The 25894-nt window shown below is 37.4% G+C and overlaps 1 protein-coding gene across 1 annotated transcript in view; it reads right to left on the reverse strand.

Moving 5' to 3' along the window:
• The window catches only part of TRHDE (thyrotropin releasing hormone degrading enzyme), a 210068-nt gene that overhangs the window by 74818 nt on the left and 109356 nt on the right, over nt 1-25894 (reverse strand). Inside the window, exons 7-9 of the mRNA XM_054631593.2 lie at nt 21278-21343; nt 3734-3799; nt 1216-1403 (exon numbers count right to left, since the gene is read on the reverse strand). Of these exons, the coding sequence (XP_054487568.1) occupies nt 1216-1403; nt 3734-3799; nt 21278-21343 (320 nt within the window). The remainder of the gene's footprint in view (nt 1-1215; nt 1404-3733; nt 3800-21277; nt 21344-25894) is intronic.

The following is a 25894-nucleotide window of genomic DNA, read 5'->3' on the forward strand; positions in this document are numbered from 1 at the left end:
CTGTTCTGAGTAGTAAAATCCACTCACATTACATTACACATATATAAACTTGCACAAAAGAAATTTTCAAGAGAGGGAGAATTTCTCTCCTGCTGCAGAGCTGTGAGTCATGAACACTTCCAATAGTCCACATTCAGTTGTTTAATCTCTTTTTCACAAAGGAACTAATTTCAGCCCAGAATTTAGACAGATGCTTAATGCCCTGTTAGGTTGTTCCAATACAGCTAGAAAAACAACTATTTACTCTGTGTCATGTTTGAGTTCCATAGTATTCATGTTCTAGAAAAAGATAATGAACTTCTAAACACTTTCCAGTAAATGTCAGTATCATTTTAGGCCTTCCTCAACAGGAATATTCTACAAGCTCTGGATATGTCAATCAAAATTTTGTATTAAATTTTATTTTTCAACAATTTAAATCTACTGGACTAACACAGAATATTCCAGGTTAATAGTGTGGCCTCTTTCACACTGAGCATGAACAGGTCAACACAGAAACTTCAAAGGCCACCTTGAAATTCTCTAGCATCAGCTAGCAAGAGCTATTCTTGGCCTTAAAATATGATGCCAAAACTGCTCGAAACAATGAGGATTCCCCAGGATCAGGCAGGAATGTTATCTTGTCATTGGGATGAAGGAAGCATATAGAGTCAGATGGGAGGAGGAACAAAACAATCTAATAAATGGAAAAGGGGTAGAGACAGAGATGCTGATTTCAGACAGTGAAACAGTTCAGCTGCCTCCAAAAATGAAAGAGCTGGAACCCTCTGCCTTCTACAGAGGTCCAGTTCAGCTCCTGACTCCTTCCCAAGTCAAGCAAGGTCTTTACCTGATACATATTTACATCTGCCTACTCAGTGTATGAGTGTCAAGAGGTCCACTCCACAAAATTTCTTAAGAACTATCAGACCTACCAATCACATTCCAAATTACTTCATGGAATGTGACAAAATCAAAAGAAAAGAGGAGGAAATAGATGAGTGATGCAAGACACTGCCACAGAGAATTGTCAGGATGCAATTGGGCATTTTTCTCCAATTCTTTTAATTAGCCTCAACTTTATTACAATTCAAATTAAAGTATCACCACACGCTATTGATCCCAAGCAAAGCTCAGATTTCTAAAAAAAAAACATTTGCATAAAACTACACATATAAAATACTTACTTAAACAACTACAGCATCTTGAAAGATAGCAATTGAGAAATACAAGTACCTGTTGTCCCCACGGGCAGGATCCTTGGGTTTAGTATCACTATCATAAACAAAACGCTCTTGGGAGATGACTATGATGTTGTCTGTAGTTTCATTTCCCAAGATAGTGATAACAGGATAACCCATCTGTAGTGTCCACTGATCCATTACCTCTTGGATATTTACAGATTTTCCAACCCTTTTTAAAGCCTTGGAAAAAAAAAAAAGAAAAGTTTCAATACACTGAAGCAGTAACAATATGTAAAACCTTTTTTTTTTTTTTTTTGTCCCAGGATCAAAACTGTTTTTGGAGGGTAAAATAACCATCACACATGTATGCAGATACACACACACACACTCTTACACTCAACACACAGACACTACATAATTGAACTTAAGGCTCTGTGTATCTTTAAAATAAATGTTGATTAATCTTAACAGAGAGTGACAGTCAGAAAGTCATGTTTTCCACATCATTCAAGTACTTCTGCTGAAAAAGAAGAAATAACCTGCTTTACAGGATTTTAACAAGAGCCACAGAAATATGGGGTAGCTATTCTTAACCAGCTAAGGTTAAGAAAGACACAATGTTAGTTGATCTAGGCACTTATAATAAGGCATATTTGAAGGGCCTTAATTTCTAAAAATATAGGGCTTCTCTGTTCTGAAAATCAAAATGACTAGTTATTTGAAAATACTGTCCCTAATATGCAAAGTGAGGCTATGTATACCAAGATATCCCCTGCTGCTTCATAAACTGCACCTGTTAGAACACATGGAGGATTAATGTGTTCATATTTGATTCCATATGTCAATAAAAATGCTGTTTTACAAGTGGATTTTCGTCTGAAACACAAAGAGATACTACAGCATCATGGGAGATGAGACTGCATATGAGGAGAAAGAGGCATCATTTGTTCTGCAGCGACAGACATGCTCCTAGCTGTCGAACAGCCCAAGATCACAGACTGAGCAATCTCTGATGAATACAAGCAGAAGATGTCTTCAGAACTGAAGCTGCAGTTGCACTGCCCTAGGAACAAAGGGGCTGGCAACAAATGCATTTACAACTGAGGCAAAGAGAATTATTAGCTGCAACAGTAGATATGAGCATACAGTATAGCTACAGTGGTTATGGACCAGAATACAGTCTTATTTTTGTTCCACTTCATTAGCTGCAGATTCTGCTGTTCTTTCAAGGCAACATTCATTCCTCTGACCTCCCATGGCCCAGAACTGTCCCAGAGGCTTTAACAGAGGCTGGAAAGAAAGATTTCTTGTGGTGACATTCAGCTACAGATTAAGACACAGATTTAAAAGCCTGACTGTATGTTACTTGTCTCAACTCTCATTAGCAGTCAGTACAGACATAGGACTTGGTTCAGTTGCCCACATGTACGTGAATAATGACATTTGACCTTTACCAGCCACTCAGAAGAGCAAAAATTTCCCCATATATCTGATGCTAAATTGGTTAGACACACATGAATGTCTTAAACATCCTACTGCACCTAATCTGGCACTAGTTGCCTATATTTGAACAATTATCTCAAGTCTCTAGTCAACAGTCAGTGGTTCAGGCTTATTATAAAATAATCATGTAGTGGCTAGCCAACTGAATTTCTCTCTAAGCTCTGCTGACTATATTGACTAGATTTCTGGAACTCCAGTTGTTCCTGTTCACTAGTGTCAAATGCCATGTCCTGAAATACTCAACGCATTCTTTCAGAACCACTGTATCTGCAACAGACGTGCTTCTCAGGTGGCAGCTGGAAGCCAGGTAGGATAAATTAAGGTAAAAGCTGTTAAAAGTCTGTGAATCAGCAACTGAAGACTCAGTGAGAAGAACAGGATCTTGGACATCTAGTTTACATGTATATACCTGCTTGTCTAGATGTCTTCACCTCCAGCTACATCTTAGTTTTGGCGTCAGTAGTTAAAACTAGATTGTCATGTTTTGTATGGCTTGAACTGGTACCTGTGCCAAAACTCTCAGACTGTACTCCACACTGTCCTCCACTCAGTCTATTTCTGGGGAAGACTCAGACTAGCTCAGACTAGTCCCATAGGGGAGAAATTCAGGGACACTTTGCTCATCTTACAAATGATGAGCCATTGTGGAGCACTAGACCAGGTTCTAGAACTCAAGCCAAGCCTGGATATATAAGTCTCTACAGCATGCCAAATATTACAGTAAATAGTTCTCTGTTTACATCATACTTTGAAGCTTTAATATTTTTGTCCTTCACAAAAATCTTAACTCCAGACAAAATCACAGACACATGTGATGGAAATGCCAAAGCTCAGCACTTTCATGTATTTCATATATTCTAACATAACAAAGAATAGAAATGCTGCAGATCTCATATTTTTAATATGGTTTCCTAGTTTAACTCAAATGAAATTTCTTTGCATCAGTTTTGATATTTGCTCTGTGGTTTGAAGATCTCAGTATGCACTATTCACTCCTGATCTCACCAAGAAAAACACCACAGCAAATTCCTGTTTCTCCCTCAGTGCAATAGATTAAAGCATTTTACCTTTGACAATGTGTTCCAGAGATCATTTCTGGCTGCATTGCCATACTTGTGAATGGTTAAATAGTCCTACAAAAATAAAATAAAAATAAAAATCAGTATTAAAATACATAGGCCAAACAACTAGAGCTGTGCAACACTGCTATTAGGAGTTAAATCACATCAATGTTTGCATTTGTTAGAAATCTAGAAATACACAATATGTTTATCCTAAGGGAATAAATAAACAGTTTCTTAAGCTACTTTGCAATGCAAAAATTGTTGCTAAAAATTAAATGCTCTTCCTTTTCTGTGTAAGTCATTTTATAAGCTAAATATCTTTAATATATATAATATAAAGCTAAATATCTTCAAAATATATATTTAGAATACATGTCTAATCTTGGGAAAGGTTCCTAGGTAATTTTCAGCAATGAAAGGAGAAGCTGCTAAAATACAGTTCCAGTTGCTATTTTAGCTGGTCATTCTGCTTTGTCTAGTGTCAAAAATTTGTGCACTTGAATGACAGTTGGATTCATTACAGAAGATTTAACTGAGCAATAGTCCATCTGAACTCCAAACTCTTATCTAGGGAGATCCTGGCCCCTCAGTGTCAAAACACATAATGCTGGCAACTAGGGCTGCATTGATAACTAGGTTATCACAAAGGCTCTCCACAAAGGGAGCCATGGAGGACATATGACAGGAATCCAACTCCATGCTTGTGCACAGGAACTTACACGTGTGTTTTTTTAAGCCACCTGTGGCTCAGAGTCTGAGGAGGTTCTAAACTGAATGCTTTCACTTATTCTGCCACAGTTTCACTAGCTGAAGGTCCATTCTTCTCCCATAACACCAAGAAAGATAATTCTCAATAAGCTTCCATCATCTTACAGTAACTTCCAAAATTAATCGTTTAAGCATACTACCAGCTTGGGTCTAGGTCTTTCACGCATAAAATACTTGCTTTTTAAAATGACTTCTGGAGAGACAACACTGTTGTTCCTCACTATCCCATGTCCCTTGACAACAGTTGATTCAGTTACAAAAGTGAAATTCAGGAGTGATTATTTTAATAATATACATTTCAAGCATTTGATTGGGAGAATTAAGTGAAAAACACAGATCAGAGGTTGTACGTCAACTGGTTCTCCTACAATTGAATTTCTACCATCTTCACTTTACACAATGGTAGAAGACAAACCCTAATTTACTGCACAATGATAAAACTAGGACAAATTTGCTGACTGTGTTATCTGTGCTTTGTGTGAAGTAAGATACTTTGGGAATAATTAGTATTTGGAAAGCAAATTTTCTGATACACAAATTGTAGCACCTGTGACAGATTTAGCTTTTGTCAGCCAACTTACAGTGAAAAAAACAACAACTCCCATTTAATCACAGACTAAGAAGGCTAAATGAGAACACTGACTCTTTAAATGCAGTGCTGAGTCTTAACAATGTCATGAGACTAACTCAGAAAAAAGACAATATTATACAGGCTGCCCCTATAGCACACTGTATTTCCATTTTGTCTAAAAATACAGAATCATTTAAGGCACAGGGAAACATTCAATAGCTTCCAAGGCTAAAGAAGCTGAATTGCAAATTAGAAAGCTAAAATGGGAATAAAGAAAAGTGGGACAAGGTAAATAAATAACAACAGATATACAATCCACATTTTAAGCAATACTAGAAAATGCTGCATATATTGGTCCTTCTGAGAGATGCTTTTAGAATCATTACAGAGCAAAAGAAAATGGGTGGAATACTTGAGGATTCGTCCAGGCAATAATCCTGTTTACCACTCTACCATTAGACATTATATTTGACTTCTACATTTTGTGTTCAGAAAGACTGCAGAGTTTAAATGCTTCTGTCTTTTCTTTAGGGTTTGGTTTTGTTCAGTTTTTTTCCTCCCAACACATGGATTGGGAGGTACAAATGTGGCTTGTCACTCAGTTAAAAATTTATTATCCTCTAATCTAACATGTTTAGCTCTCAATGAAAACAAAAGCAATCCTAACCTTTACCATGAAATAAGAATACACAATAAGAAACACAATGTCTTGGTATGATCCTTGTACCATACAGCCTAATCATCAATTTTGTCATTATTTCATGAAAGTTGCATCAAGAGCATAAACACCACATAAAACTAGGAGTGTTATCAAACACACACACAAAAAGCAGTCCTAAGTGACAGTGTGTATCAACATAGGCTTTCAGTAGTAAACTGACATTGCAATCTCAAATCTGAGTGTGCTTTCCAAAGGCACAAGAGCAAAAGGCTTCTGAACCAGGTCTCATCAAATATCCTCTTATTCCTAGCCTCATATATATTTTTTTCAATAGTAACCAGTAGCAAACACCTGGAAACAGTATAAAACAAGAAAAGCATACAGTGGTACCTCCCACAACTGCTCTTCCATCACCCAGCACTTCACAGCACCAGAAATCCTAAGCAGATTAGTATCCTTGCATTTAATAGTTATCTTCTGTGAATTCGGCTGGTTGCTTTCTGAACAAATCAGCATTTGCAACACCTTATGAAAAAGCATTTCTCACTTCAGTGATCTGTTGTGTGATACCTGTTCCAAATACCTGCCTGTTTGCTGGTTTCATCTGCTGCTTCCTACTTCTAGCATTAGAAGACACAGTGCATTACTGTTCCCCACTTCACTCTCCCCAAGCCACTCGTGTTCTTACAGATCTTTATGGAATGTGTACAGCCTTTATATTGAGAACTCTGCCAGACCCAACCACTCCCAGCTCTGCTGCAAAGTTATACTGCCACCCCAGCTGCTGACTCCAAAGGTAGTTTGGATAGCTTCTCACCCTGCCTGAACTTTCATTACCAGATGATGAGCCTCACTTCCTCTTCCATTGACAGGCATTCAGCTTAAAAAGGAAAAGACATATCAGCATCAAATACGTATCAGGAAGTAGTAAAATAGGAGCCAAAGATCTATACATACCCTACTTGTCTATTCTAAGGATGGAACAAGCAGGAATAGAATCCATTTTTCCTCCTGGGGATGCATATCTAAGTCTTAAGCAGCTTGCAGAGGGGCAGAATACATGCTCTCATTCACTGTAATTCTCCAGGGCTGGAGTATTAGCCACCCCTTTGGAGTGGGTTTGCCTGTACATTTAGTAGGAAAACCAAAGCAAACAGAACAGAGATGCAAGCCACGGAACAGAAAAGGAGGATGACACTGAAAACACAGCTGTCTGAATCTAAGCTGTGCTCAGCACAGCTCCAAAGGAGGCAAAGTGACTTAAAGCCACTTATTCATAAACACATATGCCCAAAACCATCTGGCTGCAAGGCTGCTTCCCATCATAAACTTGCAAGTCTATCACTGACAAAAGCTGTTCCATTGACTGGAGTATGCTGGAGCATGAAGATATGCATTAGCCACCTCCCTGTCAGCTATAGCCCTACAGTGTATGTGAGCACAAAAGATGGCAGGCAAATCTCTTTAACAACTCAAGACTCAAGAGTGCTCTTCTACAACTCTTCCATTCTCCTTCACTGTAATGCTGCCTCTAAAGTTTTTCATTGTCATGAAGAAAGTAGGAAGAGTTCACGGACCTTAGGGCACTGTCACACAACATGAAAATTAATCAAAAACACACAACCAAAAGTAAATAGTTGGGTTTACATTTTCAGCACGCATCCTCTTGTAATAGTCTTCCTAATATTTTCACTTAAAAACATAAAGCCACTCTTTGCCAAAAAGAATAATGGAATGTGATCCATTCATATCTGTCAATAAAAAATTAATCAGACAATGCAGTTTTCTAACATGTTTTAGCAAGTCTTAATATTAAGGAAATAAATAAATAAGCAACTAAGTATCCTGACTCCGTGATACCATGAAAACAAAGTCCATTTATTGTACAACCAAAAGATAAGATCCTTCCAAAAATCCCAACAGATTTAGACTACAGTATAATATGTTATCAAACAATAATCCTAATCCCCCCAAAAAAAAAGAATTAAAAGGCTCAATATTTTTGAAATTATTTCTTGTAAACTGGAGAAGGTAGATTGAACAGTAGTAGGAACAGTGAAAAATGCTAAAAGATTTTGAAAGATGGTTTCAGTAATGCTGTACTGATTAAGGTCTGATTAAGCTTTCAGACCTTTTATTGTATTAGATATTTTTAAGAAAAGGAGATTATTTAAAAGGGAAACGTGTTTCATTTCTTTGCAATATTGCCTATTAACAAAGCCTCTTGGTTACAAAATAAATTAACTACCCCACTATCCAAACATGATAATGCTCACAACTAACAAAAGGTAGTGACTGATAAAGACCAAAAAGTTAATACCAAAAAGTTAAGCAAGTGTAAAGGAGGAGTAAGTCTCCAAACATGTGCCTTACTTTCAGGGGAGATTTTACACCTATAAACAGAAACCAAAATATCAGACCTAGGACTAAATTCCTTTCTCAGTTAATCTGTATAAAGCTGACTGCTCAGCTGAAGGAACAGCTCCAGACTTACATGAGTGATGCTGAGATCTGAAACAGATTGAGAAACTTCATTTTTCTCCTAAAGAAAACTGGAAAATTCCACTATATGAGGGAGGGAAATGTAGCAAACTATTTTCATCTCCAATTCTTGTGGCTATTTTTCTCCTTTCCCAAGGCTCAGGTAAAGCAGACCTGCCTCTACCTCCCTTTTTTGTATTTCATTCCTACTCCTCAGTACACATCCTCCTCCCTTTGGCCTACAATATGTTCTTGTTCAGTGCTTTTATACATGACTGCTGTATATAACTGAAGATTTAACGCTACAAATAAAAACCTTTACTTCAGGTAGAAGTCAGTCTCTAAGGCTCCAGGTATCAAATCCAGTGTGTTTGTTTCCCTAGAAATTTATATACCTAATCTTAAACCAACAGATGCTGACTCTGACTATAACAGGACCCTTTTTCCTCCCTTCCTTCACACTGCTAAAATCAAATCTGCTATCATACATTATCTTAATATTGTCTAACATTCAAATAAAAAAGTTTGGGCCAGGGTCAGAGTAGTGCACATGGCCGCAAAGATGAGTGACAAACAAGAGGGAGTGAGAACCAGTGGTAAAGGACTACCAGCAAGCTACAAAACTCTGAAGATTCCCATAAGAGAGGAAGACTACTGAAAAGAAAAGTTAAAATAGCCAACTACATTTGCAGTATTTTTCAGCTTTACAAGAGACTAATCCTGAAGAAACAGCTACAAGGAAGAGAAGTGATCACCCTCCTGGCTGGGCAGTCAGCCAAGCAACAAAGGAGTAGGTAAATTCACCTTTCTGGTCATGGTCAACACTGTGTAAGGCAAATTAGTTGGGGGTTAACTCTATTTGTGTCAAGAATTAATTTGTACAGTGAGTCAAGCTGCAGAGGTACCTCCAAACTGAAAGAACAGCTGTTATCAGACCAGTTGTCAAAGCGCTACTGCAATGCCAGCTAAGAAGAAAACTGGAAAACAGGTTTTTCCTGGACAAGTAAGCCAAACAACTGCTTCACTTTCAACATCATCTTACTAGAAGTGCCCAAAACTGCTTTCAGGCAGTCTAGTAAGAAACTGCCAACATACAGAATATACTAGAGTCATAGAATATATTTTCATCATAGCTTCCACCAGAGGATCAAAAATGTTGATTTTCTTCCTATACTTTAATCTATAAAGGCATTAAAATGTTCTTCCTACAAAAACTGAAGTTACTCAAAAGTCAAGAATTTAACTAACTAAAAAAACATTTCAAAATAACAAAAAGGCAGCATCAAAAGTATATTGAAATAGCAAGCATATAAGGAATATAAGGTAATGCCTGCAGATAGCAGGCCCGACTATGTAGATAGCCCTTACCTAGTATTAAAATTATCACATCTGTAACAGTCACAGCATCAAATGCATTCCTGTATCTGCCTTGAGCATCACAGTTTGATGATACTTTAGTGGTACAGCCAGACTAAGCAGGTTCCACAATCTTTGCTGTTCCTTGGACCCATGCCCCTGTTTCTGATGCTGCTTTGCAGATTAGAACCCCGAAATGGCCTATATAGGAGTGAATCTAGCATTCCCCACTAAGGACACCCTTCCTTCCTTGATCAAGTTTACCAAGGAGGACTCCAAACTCCACTGGAATAAATGAAGTGGTGTTGGGTGGCCATGAATGGAGGAGAAAAAGCAGCTGGAGGCAGCATTGAGGAAATCAGAACAGTGGTTTCCTAAGCCAGTGGCCTCTCCAAGTATGTGCCAAGTATTATGAAAGAGACTGGACAGAAAGACACACAGTGGTGATTTCAGAATATAGCTAAGAGAAAGATTATCAGTGCATCTCATTTAAGAGGAACAAAATTTCATTTTGAAGTGTATTTCTCTAATGTTCTCAAATGTTCTTTTCAAATGTTTAAGTAACAGTTGGTAGTGTCATTTCTCATCAATAAGCTAATTTTTATAGTGAATTAGTTAACCTTCATTAGAAATCATGTGTGGATGCTGCATTCAAAACTGAAGTAGACTAAACTCAGAAACTTAATAAAAACACTAAAATCATAAATCAAAGAAATCAAAGAAAGGAAATAACATTTAACTTCAGTTTTTAAAGTGTCCACATGGGGTTACCATGAGGTTCAACTAATCCAATTATAATTCCCACCTTCTGCAGCTTTGAATGAACTTTTGTATTACCCTGTTTAAAATGTCTACTACCAGGAGTGTCTTAGCTAGCTTCTAGTTCAAACTCACAAATAGGTAAAAAGAAGCTTTAAAAAAGCCCAAAAGGTGTGCAACATACTCCAAAGCCATCATACAAAAATTCACTTCAGCTGTGTTTTGCCTTCTCTTTGGGTCACTATTTCAGGGAACACATAAAATCCTAGGGAAGAAACTCAGTGGAATCCTATGACTGTACATCAGCTGAAACTCCAGCCCTTAATTTCCAAAAGGTGCATTTAGACTTTTTTCACGTACAACAGTGATATAATGCTGACAAACCAGCAGCAACTGGAAAATATCCAGTCAACATGTAATACCTACAATTAAATCATTATGTCTAAACAGCAAGCTATAACTACTAATCAGAAAGAGTGAAACTGGAAGCACACATGGAAATAAATCTTAATTCTCTCTGGAGCCAACAATGCTGAATGGGCCACATAATTACAGCATTTTACTTTGTCCTTTTTCCTTTGTAATTCATGATACTCCCATCGATGCTAACAATAATCAGATCAGCAGAACTGACATTTCTGGCATTATAAGGGCCAATGGGAGTTTTAGCATTGATTTTGCGGGAGAAAAATTAGGGCAATGTTGAGAATATCTCATCCATGATATTAGAAGTATAACATTCATTTAGAGGATCCAGACAGGACCTGTGCCCTGTTATATGCAGGCTGAGATACAGGAGAAGCCAGTAAAAGAAAGCAGGCAAGAGCCATCATTAAGTCAATGGGATTACTTTCTTTGCTCTACCCACTGCTGGTTGATAAGAAACCAGTATTATAAATTAGAAATAAGCCAACTAAAATCAACATGGCCTTCATTTTCATTCCAACACAAGAAGAAAAATTTCAAGTGCCTAAAGAATTCAATTTTTCAATTAATAATCTTCTGTAGTGCAACTCTATGAACCCAATGTAAATGGGGCATCTAAAACTGAATAAAAATCTGTATTCCAGCAAATTTTGAGCTACTTTAAAATATGTCCTGCTTTGCTGAAAATCCTTGATAAAATATGAGAAATATTAAATTGAGAGGTTTATTACCCTTGTAAAATCCAACTTCACCTTTTAGCTATGAATATGAAGAGGAGAGCAGTTCAATTTTGAAACACAGCAGCAGCAGTTGCAGTGTGGTGGCAAAGCAGTTTGTAAGTGAAGTCTAACAGACTTCTGGAACAGTTAGAAGGATTGCAAAGGTAGTGCATGGTAGAGTCTGATGGTATCTGCTGTGCAGTGAGAAACCTGCTAATATATGAAGCTTGGCTTTAAAGAAAAATGTATTTGATGTGTTATTTGGTAGCAGTACTAAAATACTGAGCTAAGGACAAATCCTACAGAAATAAAGCACTCTCTGAAATCAAACTGCATACATTTGACTGAATTTGTACTTTAATTTAATTCTGTCTTGTCTGGTAGTATAATACCCTTTAACCTAAAACCACACATTGCTCAAAGATTATATTCTTAGTGCACACAAAAAAAAAAAAAGATGGAAAGTTTTCCAGCGATATTTAGATGGCACCTGCTAATTGTGATATGTTGGCTGCTCATTCCTCTGCATTAATCTGAACTATGCCCAAGAATTGCTAACCAGGCAAAAAATCTCTGCTGTACTTTTCTGTAACAATTTTCTCTATATAAACACCAGACTTGGAAAGAAGTTATTGCTACTTGTTATGAAAAGGTGTCCATAAACCAATCAAGAAAACTTACTGCAAGCATGTCACCGTGTCTAGATCATAAGGACCTGCAACACTCTCACATTAACAGTGAATAACAGATTGAGAAGCAATGAGCAAATGTTTCTCATTTTGCAAAACACCTTTAGACAATTCAGTACCGAGAGCTGCACCTTTTTTTTTCCAAAATGAAGACACCTTAAAAATCATTAGCCCTTACATCTGGAGATATGTGTGTCAAGCTAGCCACAGTAACTTAGCTTTAAATGCATGTAAGGGAAGGAAAAGGAAGAGGAAGGAGAAGAGAAAAAGGGAGTAGGAAGAGAAGAAAGAGATGATAAAAAAAGAGGAAAAAGTTTTCACAACAGCATGTTTTGTCCAGCATAGATTCAGGATATTTTTTTCTGAATGTCCTCCACTAGACTGAAGTAGATTGATCTATTTATTTAATTTCCAATATATATAACGTGTTAACTAGGAGTTCAATCCTGCTGTATTTGTTCTGAAAATATCCCCACTGACTTCCAGAGAGCTAATGGAAATTCCGATTGCATAAGAGCAGCAAAATCACGCACAAAATTATTCCCTTCCAGTGCCCTGTAAAATCCACTGAGCTGCCTTGTAACAACAGAGGTAGGGTTATCACTGAGCTGCTATCAGGAAAACAGTGTAATTCTATTCCAAAAGAAAACATATTTGTAAATAGCTGCTGAGCCTGCTGACATTATCTGGAAATTCTTACCTATCACTCTTTCTCTTAATAATTCCTATAATAAAAATGAAAGAAAAAACAGTCATAACTGAATTTCATATGCAACAAAAAGAAGCTCACTGAAGGCACACCAAGTGAATAGCTATGCAGTATCTGTAACATGACTGACTCTAAGATTGCCATAAAGGGCAATGCTGTTCCAAGAAAACAAACTTGGTTTATACACTGTGTGTATACTAATTTTTTTCTTTTTGTAAAAGCTTTATCAGCACAGCAAATTAACATTTTATCCTAGCTGAAGAACACCATGACTTCCTCCTAATGAAGGCAATACCATCCATAACCTTGCTCTGAACCCAGGCACTAGGGACACTGCTGGCTTTTGAGGTTCAGCAGCAGCTACCCTCACCACATTTTATGTTCCTTGCTGCGACCTCCAATGTAGGCAAAGGTAACTGTGTGAACTGAAATCCTGTCTTCAAAGAGTCCATCTTAGATTGAATTCTTCTCCAAAATTTAGTCAACACCAGAAAGTACTGAAAAATACCATTTTTTTTTTTTTTTTTTTTTTTTTTTTTTTTTTTTTTTATCAGTGTGTCCTTCCATCTGCTGTCCCCATGCACTGGAGCACAGCTCTAAAGGTCAGAAGGAAAATGATCTTGTTTCAGGAAAATGCTTTTTCCTAGCACTGATCACTTTTAGATATCCCAGCAGCAATAGAGACCCTCTCTCTCCCTGCACTGACAGCTCACAGCTGCTTACACTCAAAGGGAGACTCAGGCCCTGAAGCAGAAAGCAAAGAGCCCATGTCTCCCTTCTCCTGGCAACCCCCAACAACTGTGGAAGAAAACTGTCTGATCCAAATGCTCCAGGAATATAAAGCAGAGCAGAAAGATGGAAAGGAGATAATATAACCTAACAGGAATATTCTGCTAATGCACCATTTCAGGAAGAAGCTCCCTTTGCAGAGCACCAACGTTATATGGGGCAAAAATCCACCAGCACACATGACATGTGGCTGCTAAAATTGTGGGTGCATATGTTCAGCCTTGCCAATGTTCTGCTTTCAAAAAGGTAATAGTTTAACTGTAGATAAACCAAATACCCTCACTGCGTCTGTAGATCAGCTTGTTGCACACCAGGACAGCACTGTGGTCTCATTTGTAGCAGAGCTGGACTCTGTGACTGATCCTGATCTGTTCTGAATATCTGAAGTGGTTTATAATGCTAAACATTTTAACAGAATATCTTCTTGGGTTTCAAAATAGATATCCAAATTTCATGGCTCTTTTTCATTTTACTGACATTGGTCCAACTTCCCTTCAGATGTACAGGCACTCCATTCTCATTCATCTCTTTAAAGAAATATTGGTTGAATGATCAATATTTTCTGGAGGCTCACTTTGGTGTTTTCACAGGCAGAGCAGCTGCCACACAGTTGACAATGATGGCAGTGGAAGCTGTGCTTTGAGCACATAAACTCTTCTGACCCCTAAGTGCTAAGACTTGGGAGTTTTGCATACTTCACACCTATGTAAATTTTAACTTCAATTTCTCTGTGCCTAGATCTCCACCCTAGCACCATGCCTTTCTTCCCTATGAGGTTTCTGTCCTCTGCATTAACTGTTGGTGATGCACCCTGACACCACACTGGATGACATTTAAGAAAATTGAATGTAGCAATTAGGAACTGGGCTACAAAGCAAATGAGAAGTATATGAAACTACTGAACAAAAGAACAATTCAGTTAGCATGGTCCACCTTGTGAACTGAATCAGACATTGTCTTATGTAGAAAACACTGGGTACTTGCATAATTAAAAAAAGTGATAAAGGTGCACACACAGGAAAAAATAAAAAAAGAATGGAAAAATAAAATTAACTTTAGCATTTCTCAAAAACTTTACATTTAAATTATGCAACTTCACACACAATTTTCCTTTAAGCATTAGCATTTTGCTACACACAGTATACTCAAATACTCTTGGAGTTAGAGGAAGAATTTCCATTTTTGGAGTGATACCCAAGTCTGGCCCTTACTATGCTATAAGTCTTTAATATTTTGAAAGGAAAAAAATATTGTGACACGAAAACGTATGGAAGTTTCTTATGCAAGAAACCGACCTACTGTCTTTTACTGACCTGTGTAAGTCAAAGTCTATAGGAATTCAGTTCATAACGCTGAATTCATTTAACAAATGTAAACTAAAATCCAGAGTGATGTAAATTAGAAGCAAAAGAAATGCTGAGGGGGCAAAAAAGGTGAAAGATGCTAACAATCTCATATGACATGCACTGTAGAAAAAGTGATGTCAGCTCCTATGAGATTTCCTATGATTTCTAAAGTCCTCTCTTTAACATGCTCAAGTTCTCCAGCTGACAATTCTCAGATAAAGGGACTGGTAAGAACTACCTTAGACAGTTCATTGCCAGAACATCTATGGTGATACTTTGATATCCGCTAAGGTCATACACTCTGCTTTTCTAAACCAGAGAAGGTGGGTGCAGAATCAGCTGAAAAGTACTTTACTCAACATCTAGTAAATGCACCAGCTACAACACCAGAGGTACTGTAGATGTAAAGATGCTCCTCCTGGGTGGCAAAAGTTACATCCTTTGACTGAGCAAAAGAAGACTCCAGGTAGTTCCATGTGCACTGTTGATCTGCAGGTAGCATCGCAGTTTACTGCTTCACTGACCTTGATCCTAAGATGCCTGATTTTTTGTCTTTGCAGATTTTTTTATGTTTTTACAGAAAACTCTTGAAAAGAAGTCTCTAATGATGTCTCCTTAAAGATAGCAAACAACTAACTGTAATTAATTGGTAATAAAGATATAATATATAGGTATTATTTGGGTACACTGTTTAATACACTATGTAAAAAATAGATTATCATATAATACCATGCAAATAGATGAAAATATTCCATGCATTACTATTTCGTGCACATGGTAGGTGTCTAAAAAACAGGAAAAAGCAGTGTGGATGAAAGGAACTTTAAACAGCCAGCAAGATGATACTAGGAAGCGACTGAAATCTGAACCTTGCTGTATTTAATAGCCTGAACACCACACTTCCCCAGACAGCTCCTGTGAAAGGCCAACTAATTTGTTTCAATACAGTGGCCATTCTACAGCACCAAAAGAGACAGTGTCTATCCAAAGCACCGCATGAAAATCCCTCCAAATGTACAATGTGAAGCCTAAAAAGTAGTTAATTTATCACAGAAGCAGAGATTCCTACGGTAACTAATTCAAACTGCTGATGATGCACTAAATCAGAGTGAATGATGAACACATACATAGCAGCAAGTGAAGTTCAAAAGGATACAGATCTATGTGATCAATGAGCTGTCGCACAGCAAATGAAATGCAGTGTTGACAAACGTACAGTAATAGAGATGAAGCTCCAAAATAATCAAACCAAATACAAGAAAATAAACCAGTGCAGAAATATCTCATTACAGCACTGGAGGTGCCTTTTAAAACACATCTACCAAACATTCAAATCACTGGTACTTCTCTCTCTATTTAATTTGAAAAAAATAAAAACCAAGCACTGAATACTTGAAGAGATGCATTGTCGTAACGCAGTAAAATCTTCCCAAAAATGCAATCCAGTGACACCAGACATGTAAGAAACCTTTTGTTTCAGGCACAGAGTTGGAACAACAGACTACAGAAGAAAATCTCACACAGACCTAGTATCGTATTGCATGTTACCACCCTGAGCGATGACTGAAAGACAAAGCCAACTTATGGCTTCTACCTCTATCAGTTTGTGCAGATCAGAAACATAATCAGAGCAAGTGGTGCTGACCAAGCCTCGTCATATTCTAACTACCTTCTTACCTGATTAATAGCTTTTTGACTGAAAAGCAACACCATTTTGTAAGAAGAGTACTGGCATTCAGTGATGTGCACTTCTTGAATTTTCCTGGAGCATAAGAAACTGCACATCATGAAAGATGCCAGAACTTTTAAAAAGACATAAATCACCTGCTGTGAGAAGGAAGGATTTATTAGACATTTTCTACAAAAATAATAGCTGTAACTTTCTCATATGCAAGTGTTACCAGCTGTGGCTACTACTGTCATTATTCAATTATTCATTCCAGCCAATAGAAATATATTCTCTTTTGCTTTTACCTACAGAGTGCTACAGTAAGAATTTTCTGTCTGTAACTAAATCTTCTGTTTGAAATGTCATATAATTCAAGACATCACATCTTTGAAGGGCTTTTCAAAAATCCTACCTTCACTAGTCTCTTGGATGCAGCTTTATTGTATAATCAAATGCCCTTTCAAGTATATTTACCATCATAGGAACAGTCCATTTATTTTTGACAGATATGAATCTCTACAAAGACATCTACACTGTAAAAATAAGCACTTCTACCAGAGTTTTACTTTCTTGCAGACTCCTTAACAGAACAGTTTGCTAAACTGTTACAGATCACAGGCACATTTGTACATTTCCATCAGATCATATTTATTGGTAAAAAATATCCACCAAAGAACCTCATTCTCCTCCATCAACTTTTCTCTTCTTTTTAATGCAATTGATTGTTTTCTTTGACAAATAAGGGATTTTTCACCCCCAGCCTGTCTCCACTGGCTATTTAAAAAGTCCACATGCCAAGTGAGTAAGAAAAAACAAGCAATTAACAAATAAGATAGCAATTATCTTTGCTTCTTGTTCTAAACCTTATTTTTTCCTCTCCCTAATCCAAAGTTAAGTTACACCTTGTCTGTTGTAGTGTTTGCTATATTAAAGCTCTAATTCTTTAGCTCTTAATAAGACGATGAATCATGCCTTGATTTGGATGAAACCACAAACAAATCAAACACAAATAAAGAACTAGTCATTTTTGTTTATGCTACTTTAATAAGACCTCAGAATTACTCTTTTTTATCATCTGTTAAACACTTAAGGACATAGCTAATACATTAAAAAGAATTGAAATAATACTGGAAATATAATAGAGTGGAGAGGTAACAATAGAGAAGGTTCCTGGTGTGTGTGGAAGTTAACTTCCAGATACAGTTGCTGAGCGAGACAACTAAAAAAGCAGCCCTGCAGGAGCTCTTGTTTGTGAACAAAGACTGGGGGGTGACATGAAGATTGGAAGGCATCTTGGGCTCAGCAATTATGAAATGACAGAGTTGCAGTTTTCAATTCCTGGAGAAATTAGGAGAGGGGTCAGCAGAACTGCTACCCCGGCCTGTTTATGACACTCTTTGAGAGAGCCCCTTGGGTTTTTGCCTGAAGAGCAAAGGAGTCCAGAAATGCTGAACATATTTAAGAAATCCTAAAGGTGCTGGAGCTGGCCATCCCCACATGCTGAAAGACAAGCCAATGGGGAAGACCATCAGCCTGGCTGCACAGAGAGCTTTGTCTGGAGCTCAGATAACAAAAACAAGTTTATCACCTTTGGAAGAAGGGGCAAGCAACTCAGGAGGACTACAAGGGCATTGTGAGGTTCTGCAGGCAGAAAACTTGAAGAGTCAAAGCCAAAGTAGAACTTTATCTAGACACTGCTGTAAAACACATTAAAAATACGTTTCTATAAATACATTAGCAACAGAAGAAGGGCTGAGAATCTCCATTCTTGGCAGAACATGGGGAACAGCATTGTGACAAAGAATGAGGAAAAGGCTGAGGTACTTAATGCCTTCTTAGTCTCAGTCTTTCATAGTAAGACCAATTGTTCTTTGGGTACCCAGCCCCCTGAGCTGGACAACAGAAATAGAGAGCAGAACTAAAGCACCAAACATCTGAGAGAAAATGGTTGGCAGTCTTTTACACCACTTAGATACACAGAAGTCTATTGGAAAGGACAGGATCCATCCAAGGCTCCTGAGGGAGCTGGCAGCAGTGTCCACCAAGTCACTTTCCATCATTTACCAGTAGTTCTGGCTCACCAGGTAAGTCCTAGACACCCAGAGGTGGGCAATGTGACACCCATTTACAAGAAGGGCTGGAAGGATGTCCTGAGGAATGACAGGCCTGTCAGCCTGGCCTCAGTGCCAGGGAAGGTCATGGAGCAGATTGTCGTGAGTGCCATCACACGGCAGATGCAAGACAACCAGGGCATCAGGCCCAGCCAGCATGCTGTAAGAAAGGTCCTGTTTGACCTACCTGACCCCCTTCTGTGACCTGCTTTGTGGATGAGGGAAAGGCCGTGGATTTTGTCTACATAAACTTACTAAAGCTTTTGACACCATTTCCACAGCATTCTCCTGGAAAAACTGGCTGTGGAGGTCTTTTAGAACTCAGTTACTCAGCAAGCCATTAGAATGACAGGAGGAATGAACCATCAAGTGCATTTTCAGAATATTTGTTATCTGAAGAGATTTATAAATAGTAGTAGTACTCAATTTTGCTATTCTACAGAAATGACATTTAGTTGAATATTAGAATTCCATGTTAAAAGAGGATTCAAGGCAACATAATTCAAAAACCCAAGTGATGGTACCAAGCTAAAGAGCTAAAATGCCTAAACCAGTGCATGACAGAAAGGGTAGATTTGTCCTCCAGTTTCCCTTGTCATTAGCAAAGCTATGGCCCCCCAAATATTCAGTGCAGGAACAGTATTTTATTAGATTTGCAAAATGCAAAAACTTAAATGATTGACAGATATTTCCAACTGTATAATTTGTAGCTTATGAAAAACTTATGAACTTTATGTTTTATTTTGTTCAGCTTGAAAACATACACATGGAAAATCTCTATCTGGATTTCAAACTGGTTTTAGTTAAAATCATCATCTTCCTAGTGAACTGATGCCAAGACTTGTACTAGTCAGATTTTCAGTTAGATTTTTCATAGACTTTCATGAGCAAACAGAATGGTTTCTATTCAGAGCCAAACCAGTGAGAAGCAGAAATAATAGGAAACCATTCAAATCAAAAACCAAAGCTCCATTACAACTTTATGGTAATTATGATTAATCCCTGCATAGCTATTCTTTGATCTGAGCTTTTTTCTCAGTCTATCTCAAGACAACTTGCACACTGTTATTTCGCAGGCAAACATAGAAGAAAACAGAAAAACAGGGTTTAAGATGTACACAAACTTTTCCTTTCTAAAACCCTGAGTGACATACTCCACTGGGAAAAAGTGCTACTGAAATCCTCTATGAATGGATCTGTCCAAACAGAAGTTTCTGGCTGGAATATGGAGTTTGCTAGACTAAGGACAGAAGTCTTACTGTTTTAAATGACATGATGGTTTTACCCTTGATATACACAAAATTTTATGAAGGAAACTTCTGATTTAAAGAATTCTCATCTGGATGAGAAATTTATCTAATTGATCTGACTTGGTGTTACAACTAAGCAAATGATCAAGCTGGTCCCATGAGTAAGTTATGCTACAAACCCTGATTGTACTGTAAATTCTCCAAAAAGCTGCATTTCCTCAGCAAGTTTCCTTTCATTGCCTTTGCACGGAAAATACCGCTCTGACATGACCAATGCATTCATTTAATTTTTGGTTTATATTTTATCTTCCAATTTATTTTGGTTAGAGGTAGAATTATTCTGTTAAAAAATGACCTGATCCTAGACGTAGTTTATTTAAATTTCAAAATGAAAAGCTTACTAAGAACAGATAAGATTGATTACTCCTTCCAACTTAGCATAATTGTATTTCAGGTGAACATCAATTTACTTTAAAGGACACTTCTAAGTAGCAGGCTGTATCATACATAATTCATCAATCACAGCTGCCTGTAACATGATTTACTCAAGCAGATTTCAATGGAATAGAGGGAATTGCATTGTTTTTTATGCTTTGGCTTGTTTGTTTTTAAATAGTTTACAAAACACTCCTTTGTCCTGAATTATTGCTGAAAGGAGTTCATCCTTGGTAATCAGCATGTTGAATTTCTTTCTCTTTCCATAGAAATGTTACCTCTTCAAATTTCTTTTAAAAGACAGAGTGAGTTTTCAAAACATCGTTAAGGCAGAGAGCACTCCATGCTTATTGAAGGTAAAAATAAAGCTCAAGGATTTTGCTATGGAGGAAAGCATGGCAAAATATTTATCTGAAAAGCATTATTCATTTTAGGGCTGTTTATTTTCCAGCTGGCTTATATTGTTATTATTTGTTAGACCAGCAGTGAAACGCAGGTGAAGAGAAGTAGTTACTTCCTCAGCTAGTCCTTCACATATTTGTCATATGGATAAAGTGGCTTTTATGTGGCACTCTACACAAAACTGTATGCCAGTTGAAGTACAATCACTTCATACATCAAGAAATATAGGTGAAACTGCATCTTCAATCAAATTCAGTTTCAGGGACATGGTGGTACTTCAGATGGTCCTAAGGTAAAGAAACATTTCCAGAAATTGATGCAAATATAGCTTCAAAAGAAAAAAGAGGGAGCAAGAGAAACTGCTAGAAATACACATCTACACAAAGATGGAAATGCCTTTACTTACTTGTAAGCCCATTTGAAACACTGAGTGACCCATAAAGCTAGCCAACATTCGAATCAGAGCTGCACCCTATGGGAAATAATAGAGAAACGAAGTTACCGGTTTTGAATTCCAATATAACACAATAAATACACTCAGAAGCAGGCATTTCCACCCAACACTAATATGCCTGAAACCTGTAACTTATACAATCTTAATTTCTGCTAGAATGAAAGAGAGAGAGAGCAGATAATGCAAATGCTTACTAGGAAAAGTGAGGAGGCAAAGTCATAATAAGCGTTAATAAGTGATAATAAGTGCTAATATCCTGCCCCATATGTTGAATAAGGCGCAGGTCAAACAACAGACTCTCCCTACTGCTGGAGCATGCATGTGTCAGTTCCACAGGTGACTGAGGTGACTGACCCCAACCCTTCTATGCACTCAACAGAAAGGCCCAGTTTTAATTGAGAGCAAAGAAATAGTGTCAACTGCAAATTCTACCTCAGTGATTATTCACAATACTTTTATCTCCATTACACTATTGTACATTAGGATTCAGTGATGCTACTTCCCTTTGTAACACCTTCAAGATCTGGGGACTAAAAGCAAATAATTTCCATTAGAATTTTATAAGATGTGGATATATATATTTGACCTATTAATAGTCAGGTTATTTTCCAGACGATCGTGCAAAGAGGTAAGTACTTGTATAGCACTCTTTCTCTACTTATAGCAGTTCTTAGCCTCTTCCTCTTCAGGCAAAGCATAGAGATCTAAAAGACAAGTGATTCTAAATCCCAGTACTTACTGCAAGAAGCAGACAGATACTTGCAAGAGCAGCTTTTTTTAAGCATCCTTTTAAGCATCTTCTCACACACTCTCAGAAACACAGTTGCTGTGTATTTTCCCTTTGACCAAGTGCTCTATTTCAAGCAGAAATAACTTTGCAGATGTGACCATTTGGCTATAATATCTGATGTGACCATTTAGCTATAATATCCCACTTTACCATATAATTTCAAGACAGTCTTCCAATCCCTATATTTAAATGTTTTACTTAGTACTGATCACCATACAAGAGGGAGGACACTTGTGATTGCAAATCCATTAATTAAAGGCTTGAAGAAAACATGATGCTAGAACTCAACCACCTCATCTAGAGATGAAGGACCATAAATTAGGTTAACACTCAATCAGACAATAATAAAGAAAGAGGGAACATTACACAGATTCAAAAATTTACAGATTCTAAAGCCAAAATGACTTATATAACATTTGTTCTGCATTAATTTAGTAATTTAGGCAGAAAACCCTATGGTTTCTCTTTCCATTTTAGAAAATTCAAGATCAGAATAATGTTTCAGAGTACTATCTAATGTGTCACAACTAATGTTTACTCTCACAGTGAAACTACACACCTTTTTACTAATTGGAAGATATCTAGTTTCATTTACTTGAATTTATCTAGCTTCAGCTTTCAAAACAAGGCTCTATGTCTTTTCCTGCTAAATTAAAGTTCATGATAGTTTGGAAATTTAACTTTTGTCCAATTTTTAGATCATTTTACACATGTTCCACTTATTTTTTTATACAGTGACTATTTTTAAGCACTGAATGGATCTGTAATAAGCAACGCTTGAAATAATGACATAAATCAAAAATATTTGTAAATTATTACTAAGTTGTAAGAAAACACAAGTCCTTCATACAGGCAGCAAAACCAAACACTATATAGGTTGCAGAGTAACTGAGATGCTTTTAGGAATTGAATAGTGAATAAACCAAAGCACAATTTTTGCATTATTAGCACTAGGGTATGTTGTTATGGTGGTATATAATCTTACTGGAAGACAAATCATGTCTGGAACACATTGCAGAATAGGAAGTAACACCTTTCAAAACAGATTATTACCTGTGCAGACAATACCATAGGTCAGGAAACATTATTGCCCTTATATTATGAGAGAAACAGATTGAGTGAAGTTCTCAGAGACATTTAAGTAGATAAACAGTAGATAAATCTGTTTAAGCAGATAAACAGAAGATTTTTTTTTAATCTCATAAATAGGTAAATCCTACTTATTCTGTAAGTAACTTGGTCAGGGCAATCCAAAACATCTGTAGCAGAAACAAAAAACCCATAAAACATATCAGACAAAATGACATTTTTCCATTCATCACACATCTTTTTTCCTACTCACTATTTAGTATTCCAGGATGCCCTGGTTTCTTCCTCACAGGTAAACTTCACATAGTAACGAAAGACATATATAAGCACCTTGACTCTACTGACTTCTGTAAAAAGTAAGCAAGCTAATAGAGTCTTTTTTTCTATCCAGAGACCAAGAACTATAATGTACATGTAAAGAAATTACAGAATTCCCCTCACAGGTAACATTTAGACACATGTTGGATAGCTGGTCATATTATACAGCAGACAAAATAAAACAGCAAGCAAAAACTGAATGGAGAGTCAAGGCACAAAGACAGGACTATTCTCTCAAGATAGATCTCTTTTCACAGCTACTTTAGAAGTACTGTCTACCAATTAATTACCTTCAGGAAACTCAGAATCCCTACTTAGAGTTTGCAGAACAATAGGCTTGTCACAATTCTGCCATCTTCCCCACTCAGGGAAAGCAAATGCTTTCTTGACTTGTTTCAGGAAGAGAATGGATTCAAAAAAGCAAGAGAACCTTAAGAGGGGGAAAAGTGTCTTCGAGAGATGGGAGAAGAAACAAGAGCAAATGAAGCCCTTGGTGTGGAGGGAAAAGAAATGGGAGGAAACCATTCATTTCACCTTTCCTGAACTTTTGAGAGTAGGCAGAACAGAGAACCATAATACATTCATAAGAAGCACAGAAGCTCTCCAGACATTCACAGCTCTGGAAAGCAGAGCAGGATAAGGCAGCAAAAACTGGCACTCTAACTAGGGAGGAAGCAAAACAGGTTTGCAGGCAGAAGGATAAAAAGCAAGAGGTATAGAGAGTAACTGGCATAAAGAAGAGTGGCTTACTGAAAGGGGAAGCTTGGAAGATGACCCTAAACAGAGGGTCGTGGGAGGTGCAGAAGGTATGTGCAGTAAGTTCAGTTATAGGAAAAACAGAATACATTGATGGAGTGCCATACCTTCCAAAAGCTTCTTGACCTAGACCCAAACCTGCAGAAAAATCCCAACAAATCTGTCCTGGTGCAGTAGATGCCCTTTGGAACCTACCAGCATCAATCTCTGAACACCCTGACATGCAAGGAGCCTGCTCCCCACTTGACTCTCAGAGCCACTTCTGTTTCGCCAACCTTTGTCCAATAGAGGAACAAACAACACAGGATGTCTTGAGAAGCAAACTTGCCTCTCCTGCTGGGCAGAATGACTGTTTATTGATGATTTAAGTGCTTTCCTCCAGGCAGTGGATGACTCAGTACCTTGTCAAGAGGTAAAGCACATTAGTTTAAGAGGTCTAGTGGAAAGCAATTCTTTCCTATTCAAAAAACATACCTAGTTCCTGTCAGTGTAAAATCTGATTTGCCTTAAGCCATTGTACCCTATCTTAATTTGTCTACCCGGACAAATACACTAGTTATTCATCCAATGATTAATGGCACTACCTGGGTCTGGAGAAGCACTGCTCATTAGCAGATCTCACTAAGATTAATGCCAATATTCTGCAAATTAAAAGGAAACTGTGGCACACCCTAGTGAAATCACTTGCCAAAGATCACCCAGATCCTCATATAACCTATACTTGTTATATGAGGATTTGGGTGATCCTTGTATAACCTATGATACAGCTGAAGCTTTCTCAGCCTCAGCATTGATATTCCACTGCTATAGGAAAGGAAAGTAGAATATGTTGGCTACTTCATGGAAATTAGGCACATACAGCTCTTTTTTGCAAAGTGCTCTTGGGAAAAGGCTCACTCATGGACAGTTAGCCAACACTGCCTGAAGGGATGAAAGTTTATGTACTTTCTTCTCCTGAAGAAACTTGTATACTCACAACATGGCAAAGACAAGCTATAACCAAACTTAGAAGAATTTCTTGTATGCAAACTGAACACGTCTTTGAAATCTACAAAACGCAGAGCTGAGCTAAGCTATTCAGTCCCACTGTCTCCATGTAGCCTAATTCTCTCCATGCCATCATAAAATAATGTGATTTTATCCTTGATCCCAGATTAGTTTTAACTAATTTTTAAAGACCCACTTCTACATCTTGATCCTCTTATGTCGTTACAGATCACAATTACTGTAAGTCAATTTAATTCTACAACTTATTGAATATCTTAATTTTATTATACTTGAAATTCCTTAATTAATTGTTTCACTTGCAACTTGCATCTTGTAAATTTTTTTTAATACAAAAGATAGTACTGAATGGAATTTTATCTAACAGGAAACAAACTAAGTCTTATGTAGGAACCCACAAAAACATGACTACTACTACTACAATACAGTACTGCGACAGAGCCACACAGGAAGTGATATACTTGATTCAATGCAGGTATTTGTAACACCTGCAACTATAATCACTTTAGCTGTTTAGATTTCCCTTACAGTTGTTGGGCTTCACGAGTCACCTCTGGATGCATTTTATCTAATCTTAAGGTAAACCTTAGATGGGGGGGAATTGTACTCTA

This window comes from Agelaius phoeniceus, chromosome 5 (genome assembly GCF_051311805.1).
Source record: "Agelaius phoeniceus isolate bAgePho1 chromosome 5, bAgePho1.hap1, whole genome shotgun sequence".
Lineage (NCBI taxonomy): Eukaryota > Metazoa > Chordata > Aves > Passeriformes > Icteridae > Agelaius > Agelaius phoeniceus.